Source organism: Cetorhinus maximus, chromosome 8 (genome assembly GCF_964194155.1).
Source record: "Cetorhinus maximus chromosome 8, sCetMax3.hap1.1, whole genome shotgun sequence".
In the NCBI taxonomy this organism is placed as follows: domain Eukaryota; kingdom Metazoa; phylum Chordata; class Chondrichthyes; order Lamniformes; family Cetorhinidae; genus Cetorhinus; species Cetorhinus maximus.
In genome coordinates this window covers 146,912,904-146,927,499 of record NC_135886.1, presented here as the reverse complement: position 1 = coordinate 146,927,499, position 14,596 = coordinate 146,912,904, and the positions used below count along the sequence as shown (strand labels likewise).

General features: G+C 41.4%; 1 protein-coding gene across 1 annotated transcript in view; it reads right to left on the bottom strand.

The window, feature by feature from the left end:
• The window catches only part of LOC144684024 (glypican-6-like), a 245,264-nt gene that overhangs the window by 60,662 nt on the left and 170,006 nt on the right, over positions 1-14,596 (bottom strand). The window contains exon 4 of the mRNA XM_078547731.1: positions 446-611. Coding sequence (XP_078403857.1) covers positions 446-611 — 166 coding nt within the window. The remainder of the gene's footprint in view (positions 1-445; positions 612-14,596) is intronic.

Here is a 14,596-nt window from a genome sequence, read left to right as displayed (position 1 = left end):
CTGAATCGCCTACATTGTTTCACCCCCAAGGGCTTTATACAAATTCTCACTGCCAGCAATAGAGACTGATAGTTTCTGATAGTTTCTCATATATGAGGGTATTGATGATTGGAGTGTGAGGAGAAGAAGGAGGACACAGAGACTAACAATAAACAAGACCTGAATTTCTAGTGAGGGAGAACAGCCTGCATTATGTAAAAGGTTGGTACAAGTTCCAGCATTAACCTGACCTGATTGAAGCCTTCTCCTGCTGCTATGACCGACAACAATAAGCAAAAGAAATGTTCCAATGTATGTGAGTGCTCATTGTGGTTTCACACATGCCCTCAGCATACTACTGTTGCTTGAGATCAGGGGGCCACACTCTCTCACCCACTTCCTTGCTCCCCAACCCTCCACCACCACATGATTCTTGGTTGCACATGTAACTTAAAAAATAACTCACCAATAAAATTGTTCCACTCTGTGTCCAGATCTGCCTGATTGGCCAAGCAACCCTTCATGACATTGAGGCAGTAATTTTTACATGGTTTAAGAGCAATTAACCCATGACATTGTGGACAGTACGTCATCTTCAGCAGTGCGTTGGCACACTCTGTTGTTGGATTGACCTATTTTTTAAAAAGACGTAGATATTATAACATGTAACGAAATACTTACATACTTGTAATTCTATCAACAACTTGAAGTAGTTTATGCCAATTTACAGCTTTGCTCTAAGAACTTCAGAACACATGACGGAGAATTACCTATATGATTGACAGCTTGAAGTTGCTATCTACTTTGCAATACAAAGACTGATGCTTGATAAATACAAATGGAAACTGGTGAAGAGAATGAGTCTTAACCATCAACGTTGGAGATGGTAGCACTTACAAAGTACAAACACATCTGCAACTGGGTTTTCTTATCATCTACCAGATATACATTTTTAAAAATTCATTCACGGGATGTGGGCTTCGCTGGCTGGGTCAGCATTTATTGCCCATCCCTAGTTGCCCTTGAGAAGATGGTTGGGAACTGCCTTCTTGAACCACTGCAGTCCAAGTGGTGTAGGCACACCCACATTGCTGTTAGGGAGGGAGTTCCAGGATTTTGACCCCGTGACAGTGAAGGAACGGCGATATATTTCCAAGTCAGGATGGTGAGTGACTTGGAGGGGAACTTCCAGGTGGTGGCGTTCCATTCATAAATGCATTTGCCATCGTTGGTTTTCCTTTGTTATCAAAGCTAGCCATTTCTTGCATGCATAGAGTCATCTGTTGTGCATTCTAACATGGCTGTGGAGTCCAATTGCAGACCTGCATGGCTTTCCACAGCGCAGCCAAAGATGAATTGTCTGATTTTGTTGGGGCTGCCTAGTCTTTCTAGCTTAACTTTTGTTCTTTGCAGCCTGTATACTTTGCTGTTCAAAGGAAACAATGTCACTACTTCAGATTGCTCCCCAGGTAGTTTTCTTGTGCACTTTTCTCTCAGTTTGTGGTGGACGTGTCACATTTCCTGAGATTTACTTTCAAGAAATCTTTGCGCCTTGATCATGGCCTATCCCGCAGGCAGTGTCCAAGTTTAAGTTGTGAATACATGGAACGTATTAGGGATTTTATCGTCAGTCACATACACTACATGTCCATTCCATCTGATCTGGCTCTGACGATGAGTGCTTCAATTCCAGACATTTCTGCTCTTTGAGGTATTTCAGTGTTGGGCACTTTGCATTATGCTTTTGCAACAATTCTTTACATTCACAGAAAAAGGGCTAGCCATACTCTAAGAACTGATACAATCTTTTGTGACATTTACAGTAATTGCTTACATACAATTTCAGAAACTAAAAATTTCGAAGCATGGTTAGCACATTGGTTCACAGAGAAGAAATGACTAGTATGGTAAATAGTTCAGCCTCAACTGAAGAATTGCATCCAATACAAAAGCAAAATACCGCAGATGTTGGAAGTCTAAAATAAAAATAGAAAATGCAAGCAGACCTCAATAGGTCTGGCAGCATCTGGGGGTCTGATGAAAGGTCATAGACCCAAAATATTAACTTTGCTTTTCTCTTCACAGGTGAACAGTCAATAGACTTTTGGCTGCTTTCCAAATTTTCCCGTCCCGTCCGTGACAATGCCCGCTGCCTGCAGGACTGGAAAATCCTGGCCCAGGGCTTTGTAAAGCTGAAGTGTGACTTCTACTCCTTGTATTCTAATTCTCTAGATATAAAAGCTAGCATTCCATTTGTTTTTTTGGTTATTTTCTGTACCTGCTCACGAACATTTTGATGATCCATATTCACCTTTTCTTAACTTTCTGTCCTTCCTAAATGTCACGTACCCTTCAATATTCAGATCCCAATCTATGTCATCCTGTAGCCATGTCTCTGTAAGGCTATAAAATCGTACTTATTTATTTCTAATTGTGCTATCAGTTCATCTGTTTTGTCTTGAATGCTACGTGTGTTTAGATAGAGAGCCTTTAATTTTGTCCTCTTAATTTTGCAGCGCCTTAGCCTTATCTGCTGATTTAGTCATAGAATTGTACTCTCTGTCCCTTCCTGTCACAGTCTGTTTATCCAGAGTAAAGGGTGGAGAGAGGCAAAAGTTCCTATATTGTGTTCAGGAAAATTTTCTAAAGCAGTATGTGTCCAATCTAACAAGAAAAGACACACTGTTGGACCTCGTTCTTGGAAGTGAGGTGGGCCAAGTAAATCTAGTGTCAGTGGGGGAACATTTAAGAGACAGTGATCATTGTATTGTACATTTTAAGATGATGATGGAAAAGGACGATAGGCAATCCAGAGTAAGAATAATTAACTTGACCAGAGCCAAAGAACAAAGAACAAAGAAAAGTACAGCACAGGAACAGGCCCTTCGGCCCTCCAAGCCTGTGCCGATCATATTACCCGTCAACTAAAACATTTTGCACTTCCGGGGTCCGTATCCCTCTATTCCCATCCTATTCATGTATTTGTCAAGCTACCTCTTAAACACCACTATCGTACCTGCTTCCACCACCTCCTCTGGCAGCGAATTCCAGACACTCACTACCCTCTGCGTAAAAAACTTGCTCCGCACATCTCCTCTATAGTTTTCTTCTCTCACCTTAAATCTATGTCCCCTAGTAATTGACTCTTCCACCCTGGGAAAAGCTTCTGACTATCTACTCTGTCCATGCCACTCATAATTTTGTAAACTTCTATCAAGTCGCCCCTCAATCTCCGTCGCTCTAGTGAGAACAATCCGAGCTTCTCCAACCTCTCCTCATAGCTAATAACCTCCAGACCAGGCAGCATCCTGGTAAACCTCCTCTGCACCCTCTCCAACGCCTCCATATCCTTCTGGTAATGTGGTGACCAGAATTGCACGCAATATTCCAAGTGTGGCCTAACCAAGGTTCTATACAGCTGCAGCATGACTTCCCAGCTTTTATACTCAATACCCCTGCCAATGAAGGCAAGCATGCCATATGCCTTCCTGACTACCTTATCCACCTGCGTTGCTACTTTCGGTGACCTGTGGACCTGTACACCCAGATCCCTCTGCCCGTCAAAGCACTTAAGGGTTCTGCCATTTACTGTATAATTCCTGCCTGTATTAGACCTTCCACAATGCATTACCTCGCATTTGTCTGGATTAAACTCCATCTGCCATTTCTCCACCCAAGTCTCCAACCGATCTATATCCCGTTGTTCCTTTGACAATCCTCTTCACTATCTGCAACTCCTCAAACCTTAGTGTCGTCTGCAAACTTACTAATTAGCCCAGTTACATTTTCCTCCAAATCATTTATGTATACTACAAACAGCAAAGCTCCCAGCACTGATCCCTGCAGAACTCCACTAGTCACAGCTCTCCATTCAGAAAAGCACCCTTCCACTGCTACCCTCTGTCTTCTATGACCAAGCCAATTCTGTATCCAACTTGCCAGCTCAGCTCTGATCCCGAGCGACTTTACCTTCTGTACCAGTCTGCCATGAGGGACCTTGTCAAAGGCCTTACTGAAATCCATGTATATAACATCCACTGCCCTTCCATCGTCGATCATCTTTGTCACTTCCTCGAAAAACTCGATCAAGTTAGTAAGACACGACCTCCCCTTCACAAAACCATGCTGCCTCTCACTAATACGCCCATTTGCTTCCAAATGGTAGTAAATCCTGTCACGAAGAATCTTCTCCAATAATTTCCCTACCACTGACGTAAGGCTCACCGGTCTGTAATTTCCTGGATTATCCCTGCTACTCTTCTTAAACAATGGAACAACATTGGCCATTCTCCAGTCCTCTGGGACCTCACCCGTAGCCAGTGAGGATACAAAGATTTCTGTCAAGGCCCCAGCAATCTCCTCCCTTGCCTCCATCAGTACTCTGGGGTAGATCCCATCTGGCCCTGGGGATTCATCCACCTTAATATTCTTCAAGACGCCTAACACCTCCTCTTTTTTGATCTCAATATGATCCAGGCTATCTACACACTCTTCCCTAGACAAATCGATCGCTACGTCCTTCTCTTTGGTGAATACTGATGAGAAGTATTCATTTAGTATCTCTCCCATTTCTTCTGGCTCCACACACAGATTCCCACCTCTGTCCCAAGAACAGAGCTGGGCCAAATAGACTGGAACCAAAGATTGGCGGGAAATACTGTAACTGAACAATGGGCTACCTTCAAAAAAGAGTTGGTTTGGGCACAGTCAAGTTATATTCCATCAAAAGGGAAAGGTAGGGCACACAAATCCAGAGCTCCCTGGATGAAGAAGGAGACAGAAATTAAGATAAAGATGAAAGAGTGTGCTTATGACAGGTGTCAGGTAGAAAATACAATTGAAAACCAAGGGAAATACAGAAGGTTCAGAGGGGAGGTGAAAAAGCATATTAGAGAAGTGAAGAGGGATTACAAGAAAAGACTGGCAGCCAACATAAAGGGGAATCCCAAAGTCTTCTATAGGCATATAAATAGTAAAAGGGTGGCAAAAGGATACGTGGCTAACAAAGCAAAAGGATATGGCAGCATTGCAGGGTGGCTATTTAGGTAATGATAGCCAGAGTGTGACAGGAAGGGACGGAGTGTACAAACATTTAAAAAAAGCAGCAAATAGGGTTAAAAGGGGAAAAAAATGGTAAAAAGGCAAAATTAATGGATCTTTACTTAAATCCACGTAGTATTCGGAACAAAATAAATGAATTAACAGCACAAATAAAGGTTAATGGGTATGATCTTATAGCCATTATGGAGACGTGGTTACAAGGAGATCAAAGCTGGGAACTAAATATTCAGGGGTATGTGACTTTTCTAAAGGACAGACAGGAACAAAAGGGTGGTGGGGTAGCTTTGTTAGTACGGGATGGAATAAGTACGATAGCAAGAAATGATATTGGATTGGAAGATGTAGAATCCATATGGGTGGAGGTAAGAAATAACAAGGGGAAGAAGGCAATGGTGGGAGTAGTCTATAGGCCACCTAACAGTAGCTATACTGTAGGACAGAGAATAAATCAGGAGATAATGGGGGCATGTAAAAAAGGCAGTGCATTTATCATGGGTGATTTTAATCTTCATGTAGATTGGGAAAACCAAATTGCCAGAGGTAACCACGAGCAAGAACTCAGTGTATTCGGGACAGTTTCCAAGAACAATATGTTGTGGATCCAACCAGGGATCAGGCTATTTTGGCTTTGGTAATGTTTAATGAGGCACATTTAATAAATGATCTCAGAGTAAAAGATCCCCTAGGAAACAGTGACCATAACATGATAGAATTTAGCATTCAGTTTGAGAGTGAGAAACTTGGTTCGTAAACAACTGTGCTAAACTTAAATAAGGGTAATTACAATGGAATGAAGGCAGAGTTGGCTGGAGTGGACTGGAAAAGGAGTTTAGCAGAAAAGACAGTTGGTGAACAAAGGCAGATGTTTAAGAAAATAGTTCATGACTCACAAAAAGCATATATCCCAGTGAGATAGAAGGAAGGGGATAAACTAACCCTGGTGTACCAAGGAAGTTAAGGATAGTATCAAATTGAAAGAAAAAACATACAATGTGGCAAAGAATAGCGGTAAGCCAGGGTATTGGGAAAGTTTCAAAAACCAATAAAAGATGTCCAAAAAATAATAAAGAGGGAGAAAATAAACTTTGAGAGTAAACTAGCAGTTAATATAAAAACAGACAGTCGGAGCTTCTTTAAATATATAAGAGCATAAGACATAGGAGCAGAAATTAGGCCATTCGGCCCATTGAGTCTGCTCCTCCATTCAATCATGGCTGATAAGTTTCTCAACCCCATTCTCCCGCCTTCTCCCTGTAACCTTTGATCCCCTTACCAATCAAGAACCTGTCTATCTCGGTCTCAAATACACTCAATGACCTGGCCTCCACAGCCTTCTGTGGCAATGAATTCCATAGATTCACCACTCTCTGGCTAAAGAAGTTTCTCCTCATCTCTGTTCTAAAAGGTCTTCCCTTTACTCTGAGGCTGTGCCCTCGGGTCCTAGTCTCTCCTACTAATGGAAACATCTTCCCCACGTCCACTCTATCCAGGCCTTTCAGTATTCTGTAAGTTTCAATCAGATCCCCCCTCATCCTTCTAAACTCCTGTGCGGCACCTTGTCAAAGGCCTTCTGGAAGTCCAAGTAGATAACATCCATTGGCTCTCTTTTGTCTAACCTTCTCGTTACCTCCTCAAAGAATTCTAACAGATTTGTCAGACATGACCTCCCTTTGATGAAACCATGCTGACTTTGCCCGATTTTACCATGCACTTCCAAGTATTCTGAAATCTCATCCTTAATAATGGACTCTAAAATCTTACCAACGACTGAGGTCAGGCCAATCGGCCTGTAATTTCCCGTCTTTTGCCTCACTCCCTTATTAAACAGGGGGGTTACGTTAGCGATTTTCCAGTCCTCTGGGACCATCCCTGACTCAAGTGATTCCTGAAAGATCACCACTAACGCCTCCACTATCTCTTCAGCTATCTCCTTCAGAACTCTGGGATGTAATCCATCTGGTCCAGGTGATTTATCCACCTTCAGACCTTTCAGTTTTCCTAGCACCTTCTCCTTGGTAATGGCCACCATACTCACCTCTGCCCCCCGACTCTCTTGAACTTTGGGGATGTCACTCGTGTCTTCCACTGTGAAGACTGACGCAAAGTACCTATTCAGTTCCTCTGCCATTTCTTTGTTCCCCACTACTACTTCTCCAGCGTCATTTTCCAGCGGCCCAATGTCCACTTTTGTCTCTCTCTTACCCTTTATATATCTAAAAAAACTCTTGCAATCTTCTTTTATATTACTGGCTAGTTTACCCTCATATTTAATCTTCTCCTTCCTTATTTCTTTTTTAGTTATCCTCTGTTGGTCTTTGTAGGTTTCCCAATCCCCTGGTTTCCCACTGCTCTTCGCTGCATTGTATGCTTTGTCTTTAGCTTTTGTGCTGTCCCTGACTTCCCTTGTCAGCCATGGTTGCCTCGTCCTCCCTTTAGTATGCTTCTTCTTCCTAGGGATGAATTTTTGCTGTGTCTCCCAAATTACTCCCAGAAACTCCTGCCATTGCTGTTCCACTGTCTTTCCTGCTAGGCTCATCTCCCAGTCAATTCTGGCCAGCTCCTCCCTCGTGCCTCTATAGTTGCCTTTATTCAACTGTAATACCGTTACATCTGATTCCAACTTTTTCCTCTCAAATTGCAGGGTAAATTCTATCATATTATGGTCACTTCCTCCTAAGGGTTCCTTCACCTCAAGCATATATTACAGTTTATTGACCCAAAAGCAGCGACAAAATAAAAACATGAAAGATTTTATATTGGGAAGGATTTAAATTTCAAAGAGATGTGAGCACAAAGCTTAAGGGGGCTGTTGGCAGTTGGCTGTGTGAGGAGGATCTTTTGGAAACAGCCATAGGAGAAGATGCAGTTTTAATCAGCCATCCAGTCAAGCCAGAAAAGTCTTGGGCTGCAAAAATCAGCCTTGTTCTGAAGTCTTGGATTTCCACAGCAGAGTGGAAGAGAGTTTAAGTGGTTGTGTGGTATTCCTTTATTAAAGCTACAGCAGTTTGCCTTGGGTAATGTTACTGGGTTTTTTTATAGTTAAACATTTACAAGGGGCTCTTTTGGGGGGATGTTTTTTAAGACTAATTTTAACTGTGCAACTGTAATTTTGTGTGCTTAAGTTTTCTTTTCTTCTTGTTAATAAAACTTCTACTTTTAGGGCAGGATTTTTTAGTCGGTGTGCGGGGGTGGGCTCCACACGCCGATGTGTAAAATGATGTGCGATGACATCGGGCGTGCGTCCCGACGTCATTGCGCTGTCTTGTGATGTTTCATTTGGCAGGCGCGCACTGGAGTTGGCTGCGCACCCGCTGATATTTAAACAGCCTATTAAGGCCATTAAGGAGGTGATTAATGTAATTGTTAACGCTGCCCGTCCAATCTTAAGGCTGAGCTAGTTAATAATGTAAATCTGTGTAAGATAAGGACAGACGTTGATGTGGGTTGTATGTGTATTTTGTGTGTTTAAAATAATCGGAATCGTCTGGGCATTGTGAACACTCGTAACCTTGTTACGGGAGGGCAGTTAAAGAGAGATGGATGTCTGTAAGTAGACAATAGTAGATTATCAATATTCATTGGAGTTTACCTCCAATCATTAACAGGCTATCAATACTTATGAGTTTACCTCCAGCTGCATTGTAACATGAACTTGACTGTGTACAATAGTTAATATGAAATGGGAAGCAATCTCCGCGTATTGTTTACTATCTCCACTGTATTGTTAGCCATAGCAATGAATGAAGCTGTCTTACTATAAAAACTGGGTACATTTTGTATTTGTTAGGTGTGACTCTGGTGTAGTCCATATTTCTCGTTGCAAAGATAATAAAATCAACTGTGTCTTCGCCTCCAGCCGGGGACTCGTGGCTTTCTCCTGTTCTCTCTAGGCCACACTAATTCGACAGGAAGCCCTCAGCAAATTAATAGACCCCAAGAAGTGTAATTGAGAAATCCCACAACAAAGGGTATGGCCCATAAGTCAAGATTCCCTCTGTGATTTGGTTTGCTCAGTAATTAACATCTGCTGTGTTCTTTGGGGCTCTTTGCGGGATTTATTAAAATTCCTTGATTGCACTGGAGCTTGTGAATCCAAGGGATACAAGTACAAGAAGAACACTGAACTCAGGGGTTTTGTGCTGAGGGGTCTTTAAGTGGTTGGACTGCAAATGGCTTTGGTAATTGCTAAGACATTTCTTGGAGTAGAAAATGTGACTTTGGAGTATTTGAAATCTCTGACTAAATTTCAACTGAGAGAGTTAGTAGATGAAGTGCAGGTAGGAATAAATGTGGAATTATGTAAGGCTGATATGATTAAAGCACTTACCCGGCATTTAAAGTTGGTGGAGGGGACACCTGAAACTAATGTGTCACAGCTTGAGGTAGTAAGACTTCAGTTGCCAGCTGTGGCTCAGTTCATAGCACCCTCGCCTTTGAATCAGAGGGTTGTGGGATCATGTCCCACTCCCGGAAAAACCAAGAACTGTGATTGTACTCGAAAGAGTTGCAATCTGTGACTGTTGATAACTCGAAAGAGTTTCAGTTGCAAATGAAGCTTGAACTGGAACAAGAAATGGAACTGAAAAGAACTGGCCAGTCTCCATGTCCCGGGGACTGGCCAAGGATCATAACACAAAATGAAGGCGCTTGCTGGATATGCCCGCACATCCCAGGGTCTGACCAATAATCGTAACAAGGTGAAAAAGCATAATAGAGAAGCAAAGAGGGAGTATGAAAACTGGCAGCCAACATAAAAGAAAATCCCAAAGTCTTTTTTAGGAATATAAATTATAAAAGGGTAGTGAAAGGAGGAATAGGGCCAATTAGGGACCAAAAAGGGATTTAAGCATGGAGGCATAGTGCATAGCTATTAAATGAATACTTTGCACCTGTATTTAACAAGGAAGAAGATGCTACCCAGGCCATGGTGAAAGAGGAGGTAATTCAGAAATAAGGAGGTATTGGATAGGCTATCTGTACTTTAAGTTGATAAGACACCAGGATCAGATGGGATGCATCCAAGGATACTGAGGGAAGTGAGAGAGTGAGAGTGGAAATTGCAGAGACACTGGCCATAATCTTTCAGTCTTCCTTAGACTCAGGAGGGCCAGAGAACTGGAGAATTGCAAACATCACACCCTTGTTCAAAAAAGGTTGTAAAGATAAACCCAACTGCAGGCCAGTCAGTTTAACTTCGGTGGTGGGGAAACTTCTAAAAACAATAATTCAGGACAGAATTAATAGTCACACAGAGAAATGCAATTAAGAAAAGCCAGAATGGATTTCTTAAGGGGAAATCATGTTTAGCTCACTTGCTGCAGTTTTTTGAAGAGGCAACAGGGACAGTGATGAGACCAATGCTGTTGATGTGGTGTACATGGATTTGTGAGCAAAGTTATAGCTCATGAAATAAAAGGGACAGTAGCAGCACTGTTGAAATCATATCTTTCAAAATTATATTTTTCTTTTAAAATATGGAAAGACATTGCATTATCTGGACATCTGGATGCTGACCTGGAGTTTTTTTTAAAAAGGGCATAAGTTCACCTTGGAACTGTCAACAAGCAGACCTTTTCCAAGAAATCACCTGACCAGCATGGTACTTGAGGGGCAAGAGCTGTTTGTTTGCTTTGAGCTGCAATTCTTTTGATGGGGATAAAACTGGTAAAGGTGAAGGCTAGTATCTACTGGAAATCACATGACAATGACAAGCTTTATGTTTTGAACCTATTGTTTTTGGATTCAGTCTTTTGGGGAATAAGTTGAGAAGGAAGGCTTCCCTAACTGGCTCTCTCCCTGCCTTGCCTGAAATAGTGCGTGTGGTGATCAACCTACAGCCAGAGAATCCTCATCTGTGTATAACTTGTCTGCATTTGGAAACCTGAAAAGCTGAGAAAAGGAGGATTGATCTGGCCCTACTTTTATCCACACTGTGGCTCCTTTGGAAAGAACATCCTAATCAGCTGGCGACCAGCAATCAGTCTTCATACGAGGGAGCACTAGATTGACAGCTTTGAAACCCTGCAAACTTGATCTTTTTTTATACAGTTTCTTTCCAACTGCCCATCTCTGCAGAGACTCGACTTGTTTGTCCTTTGGTTGTGTGTGTATGTGTATGTGTTCGTGTACTGGGGAATTTCTTTAAAGGGGAAGTTATACTTCCAGGTTACAATTGTGTGTTAACCAGTTCTTGCAACTTGTTAAAAAATGTTTTTGTTTTATAATAAATCAATCATTCTGAGTTTATTGAAAAAAGCCTGATTAAAATCTCTTTTATTCTGGGTGCCAGTAGTGAAACAATTGGCCATTCTAGTGAGTGAATTAAAGATTTAAACTAATATTGCGATCTGTGGAGTAGTGGGGCTAGGTCAATTGCGCACTTCTCCCAACCCGGTCATAACAACATGGATACAGAATTGGATGAGCGACAGGAAACAGAGTAGTGGTTAATGGATGTTTTTGGGGCTGGAGGAGCCTTTGTAGTGGGGTTCTCCACGGGTCAGTGTTGGGACCCCTGCTTTTCCTGATATATATTAATGACCCAGACCTTGGTGTACAGGGCACAATTTGAAAGTTTGCATTTGTTATGAAACTTGGAAGCATGGTGAACTATGAGGGATTAGTGTAGAACTTCAAAAGGACATGGGCAAGTTGGTGGAATGGGCAGACAGGTGGCAAATAAAGATCATTGCAGAAAAATGCAAATTGATTCATTTTGGTGGGAAGAATATGGGGATACAACATAAAATAAAGGGTACAACTCTAAAGGGATGCAGGAGCAGAGGGACCTAGATGTATATATGCATCATTGAAGGTGGCAGGACAGGTTGACAGAGGGTTAATAAATTATATAGTATCCTTGACTCTATTAATAGGGGCATAAAGCACAAGAACAAGGAGGTTATGTTGAACTTGTATAAGACACTAGTTCAGCCTCAGCTGGAGTATGGCGTCTAGTTGTGGATGCTGTGTTTTAGGAAAGATGTGAAGCATTGAAGAAAGTGCAGAGAAGATTCACAAGAATGGTTTCAAGAATGAGGAACTTCAGTTATGAAGAAAGATTGGAGAAGTTGGGTTTGTTTTCCTTGGAGAAGAGAAGGCTGAGAGGAAACTTGATAGAGGTATTCAAAATCATGAGGAGTCTGGACAGTGTAGATAGGGAGAAACTGTTCCCACTCATGAAAGGATCGAGAACGAGAAGGCACACATTTAAAGTAATTGGTAGAAGAAGCAAAAGCAATATGAGAAACTTTTTCATGCAGTGAGTGGTTAAGGTCTGGAATGCTTTGCCTGAGAGTGTGGTGGAGGCAGGTTCAATCAAAGCATTCAAAAGGGAATTAGACTGTTATCTAAAAAGGAAGAACGTGCAGGGTTACAGAGAGAAGGCAGGAGAATGACACTAAATGAATTGCTCATTTGGAAAGCCGGTGCAGACATGATTAGCTGAATAGCCTCCCTCTGCACTGTAACAATTCTGTTATAGGTACGGCAGTAATCCTTAATCTTCACATCCGCTGATCAAATTGGTAAAGGGAGGATGAGTTCATACAGTGTATTCAGGACAGTTTCTTAGCACAATGGATTCTTGAACCTACCAGGGAACAGGCTATTTTGGAGCTGGTAATATGTAATGAGGTAGGATTAATTAAATACTTCATAGTAAAGGATCCTCCAGGTAAGAGTAAATATGATAGAATTTCACATTCAGTTTGAGAGTGAGAAATGTGGGGCCATAACTGGTGTCTTAAACTTAAAGGTAATTACAAGGATATGAAGACAGAGTTGGCTGAAGTGCACTGAGAAAATAGGTTAAAAGGTAAGATAGAAGAGAAGCAGTTGCAGACATTTAAAGCGCTATTTCACAACTCTCAACAAAGATATATTACATTGAGGAAGAAAGGCGACATGAGAAGGATGTACCACCCGTGGTGAACTAAGGAAGTTGGTATCAAATTGAAAGAAAAGGCATACAATGCTATGAAGATTTGTGGTATACCAGTAGACTGGGAAAGTTTTAGGAGCCAGCAAAGGATGATTAAAGAAATAATAAAAGGGAGAAATTAGACTATGAGAGAAAACAAGCAAAAAATACAAAAGCAGATAGTAAAAGTGTCTACAAGTATATAAAAAAAAAGCAGCTAAAGTGAGCATTGGTCCCTTAGAGAGAGAGACTGGGGAATTAATAATGGCAAATAAGGAGATGTCAGAAACTTTGAACAAGTATTTTGTATCCATCTTCAAAGTAGAAGACACAACAAACATCCCAAGAATAGTAGAAACCCAAGAGACAAAAGGGCGAGAGGAATTTAAAACAATCACTATCACAAGAGAAGGAGTAATGAGAACACTGATGAGACTTGAGGCTGACAAGTTGCCTGGACCTGACAGTCTGCATTCCAGTGTCTTAAAAAAAGTGGCTGCAGTAATAGTAGTTGCATTGACTGTAATCTTCCAAAACTTCCTAGATTCTGGAAAGGTCCCAGTGGATTAGAAAACCACAAATGTAACACATCTGTTCAAGAAAAGGTGGGGGGGGAACAGAGAGAAGTAGTAAACTATAGGTCAGTTAGCCTAACGCCTGTCATTAAGAAAATACTAGAATCCATTATTAAAGAGGCCGTAGCAGGCATTTAGAAAATCATAACACAATACGCAGAGTCAACATGGTTTTGTAAAAGGGAAATCATGTTTAATAAATTTGTCAGAGTTCTTTGAGGGTGGATAAAGGGGAACCAGTTGATGTAGTGTATTTAGATTTCCAAAAGGCACTCGATAATGAGTCACATAAAAGGTTACTACACAAGATAAGATGGTGTTGGGCATGATATATTAGCATGGATAGAGAACTGGCTAACTAACAGGAAACAGACATCCAGGATAAATGGATAATTTTCAGGATGGCAAATTGTAACTAGTGGAGTGCAACAGGGATCAGTGCTGGGATCTGAACTATTTACGATCCATATTAATGACTTGGGTGAAGGGACCGACTGTATTGTCACAAAATCTGCTAACGATACTGTAGGTAGGAAAGGTAAGGACACAAAGTGTCTACAAAAGGATACAGATAGGTTATGTGAGTGGGCAAAAAATTGACAGATGGAGTATAATGTGGAAAAATATGAGGTTGTCCACTTTGGCAGGAAGAATAGGAAAGCAAATCATTCAAATGGAGAAAGACTGCAGAATGAAGGGTCGCTGCCTAAGACCTTTCTGCCATAGGGCAACGAGGGACTGGGAACTGTGTAGAGCTCCTCGGGCTGGACCGCTCAAAATGAATGTCTGCAAATGTCTGCAAATGATTGTAATATTCATTGTTTGTACTGATGCACCTTGTGATACATGTTGTAAAAGTTGAACCTGATTGTACTTTTGTAATGGTGATTTTGAAATGGTTTGGAATGTGGTTGAAGATATTTTATGAATAAAGTATATTTTTTCAAATAAAAAATACAGAGAGAACCAGGTGCCCTTGTGCATGAATCTCATATCCAAAAAGGATTGAAAGGTAGTTGCCTGCTCTGATGAAAGGTCAACACGACCTGAAAGGTTAACT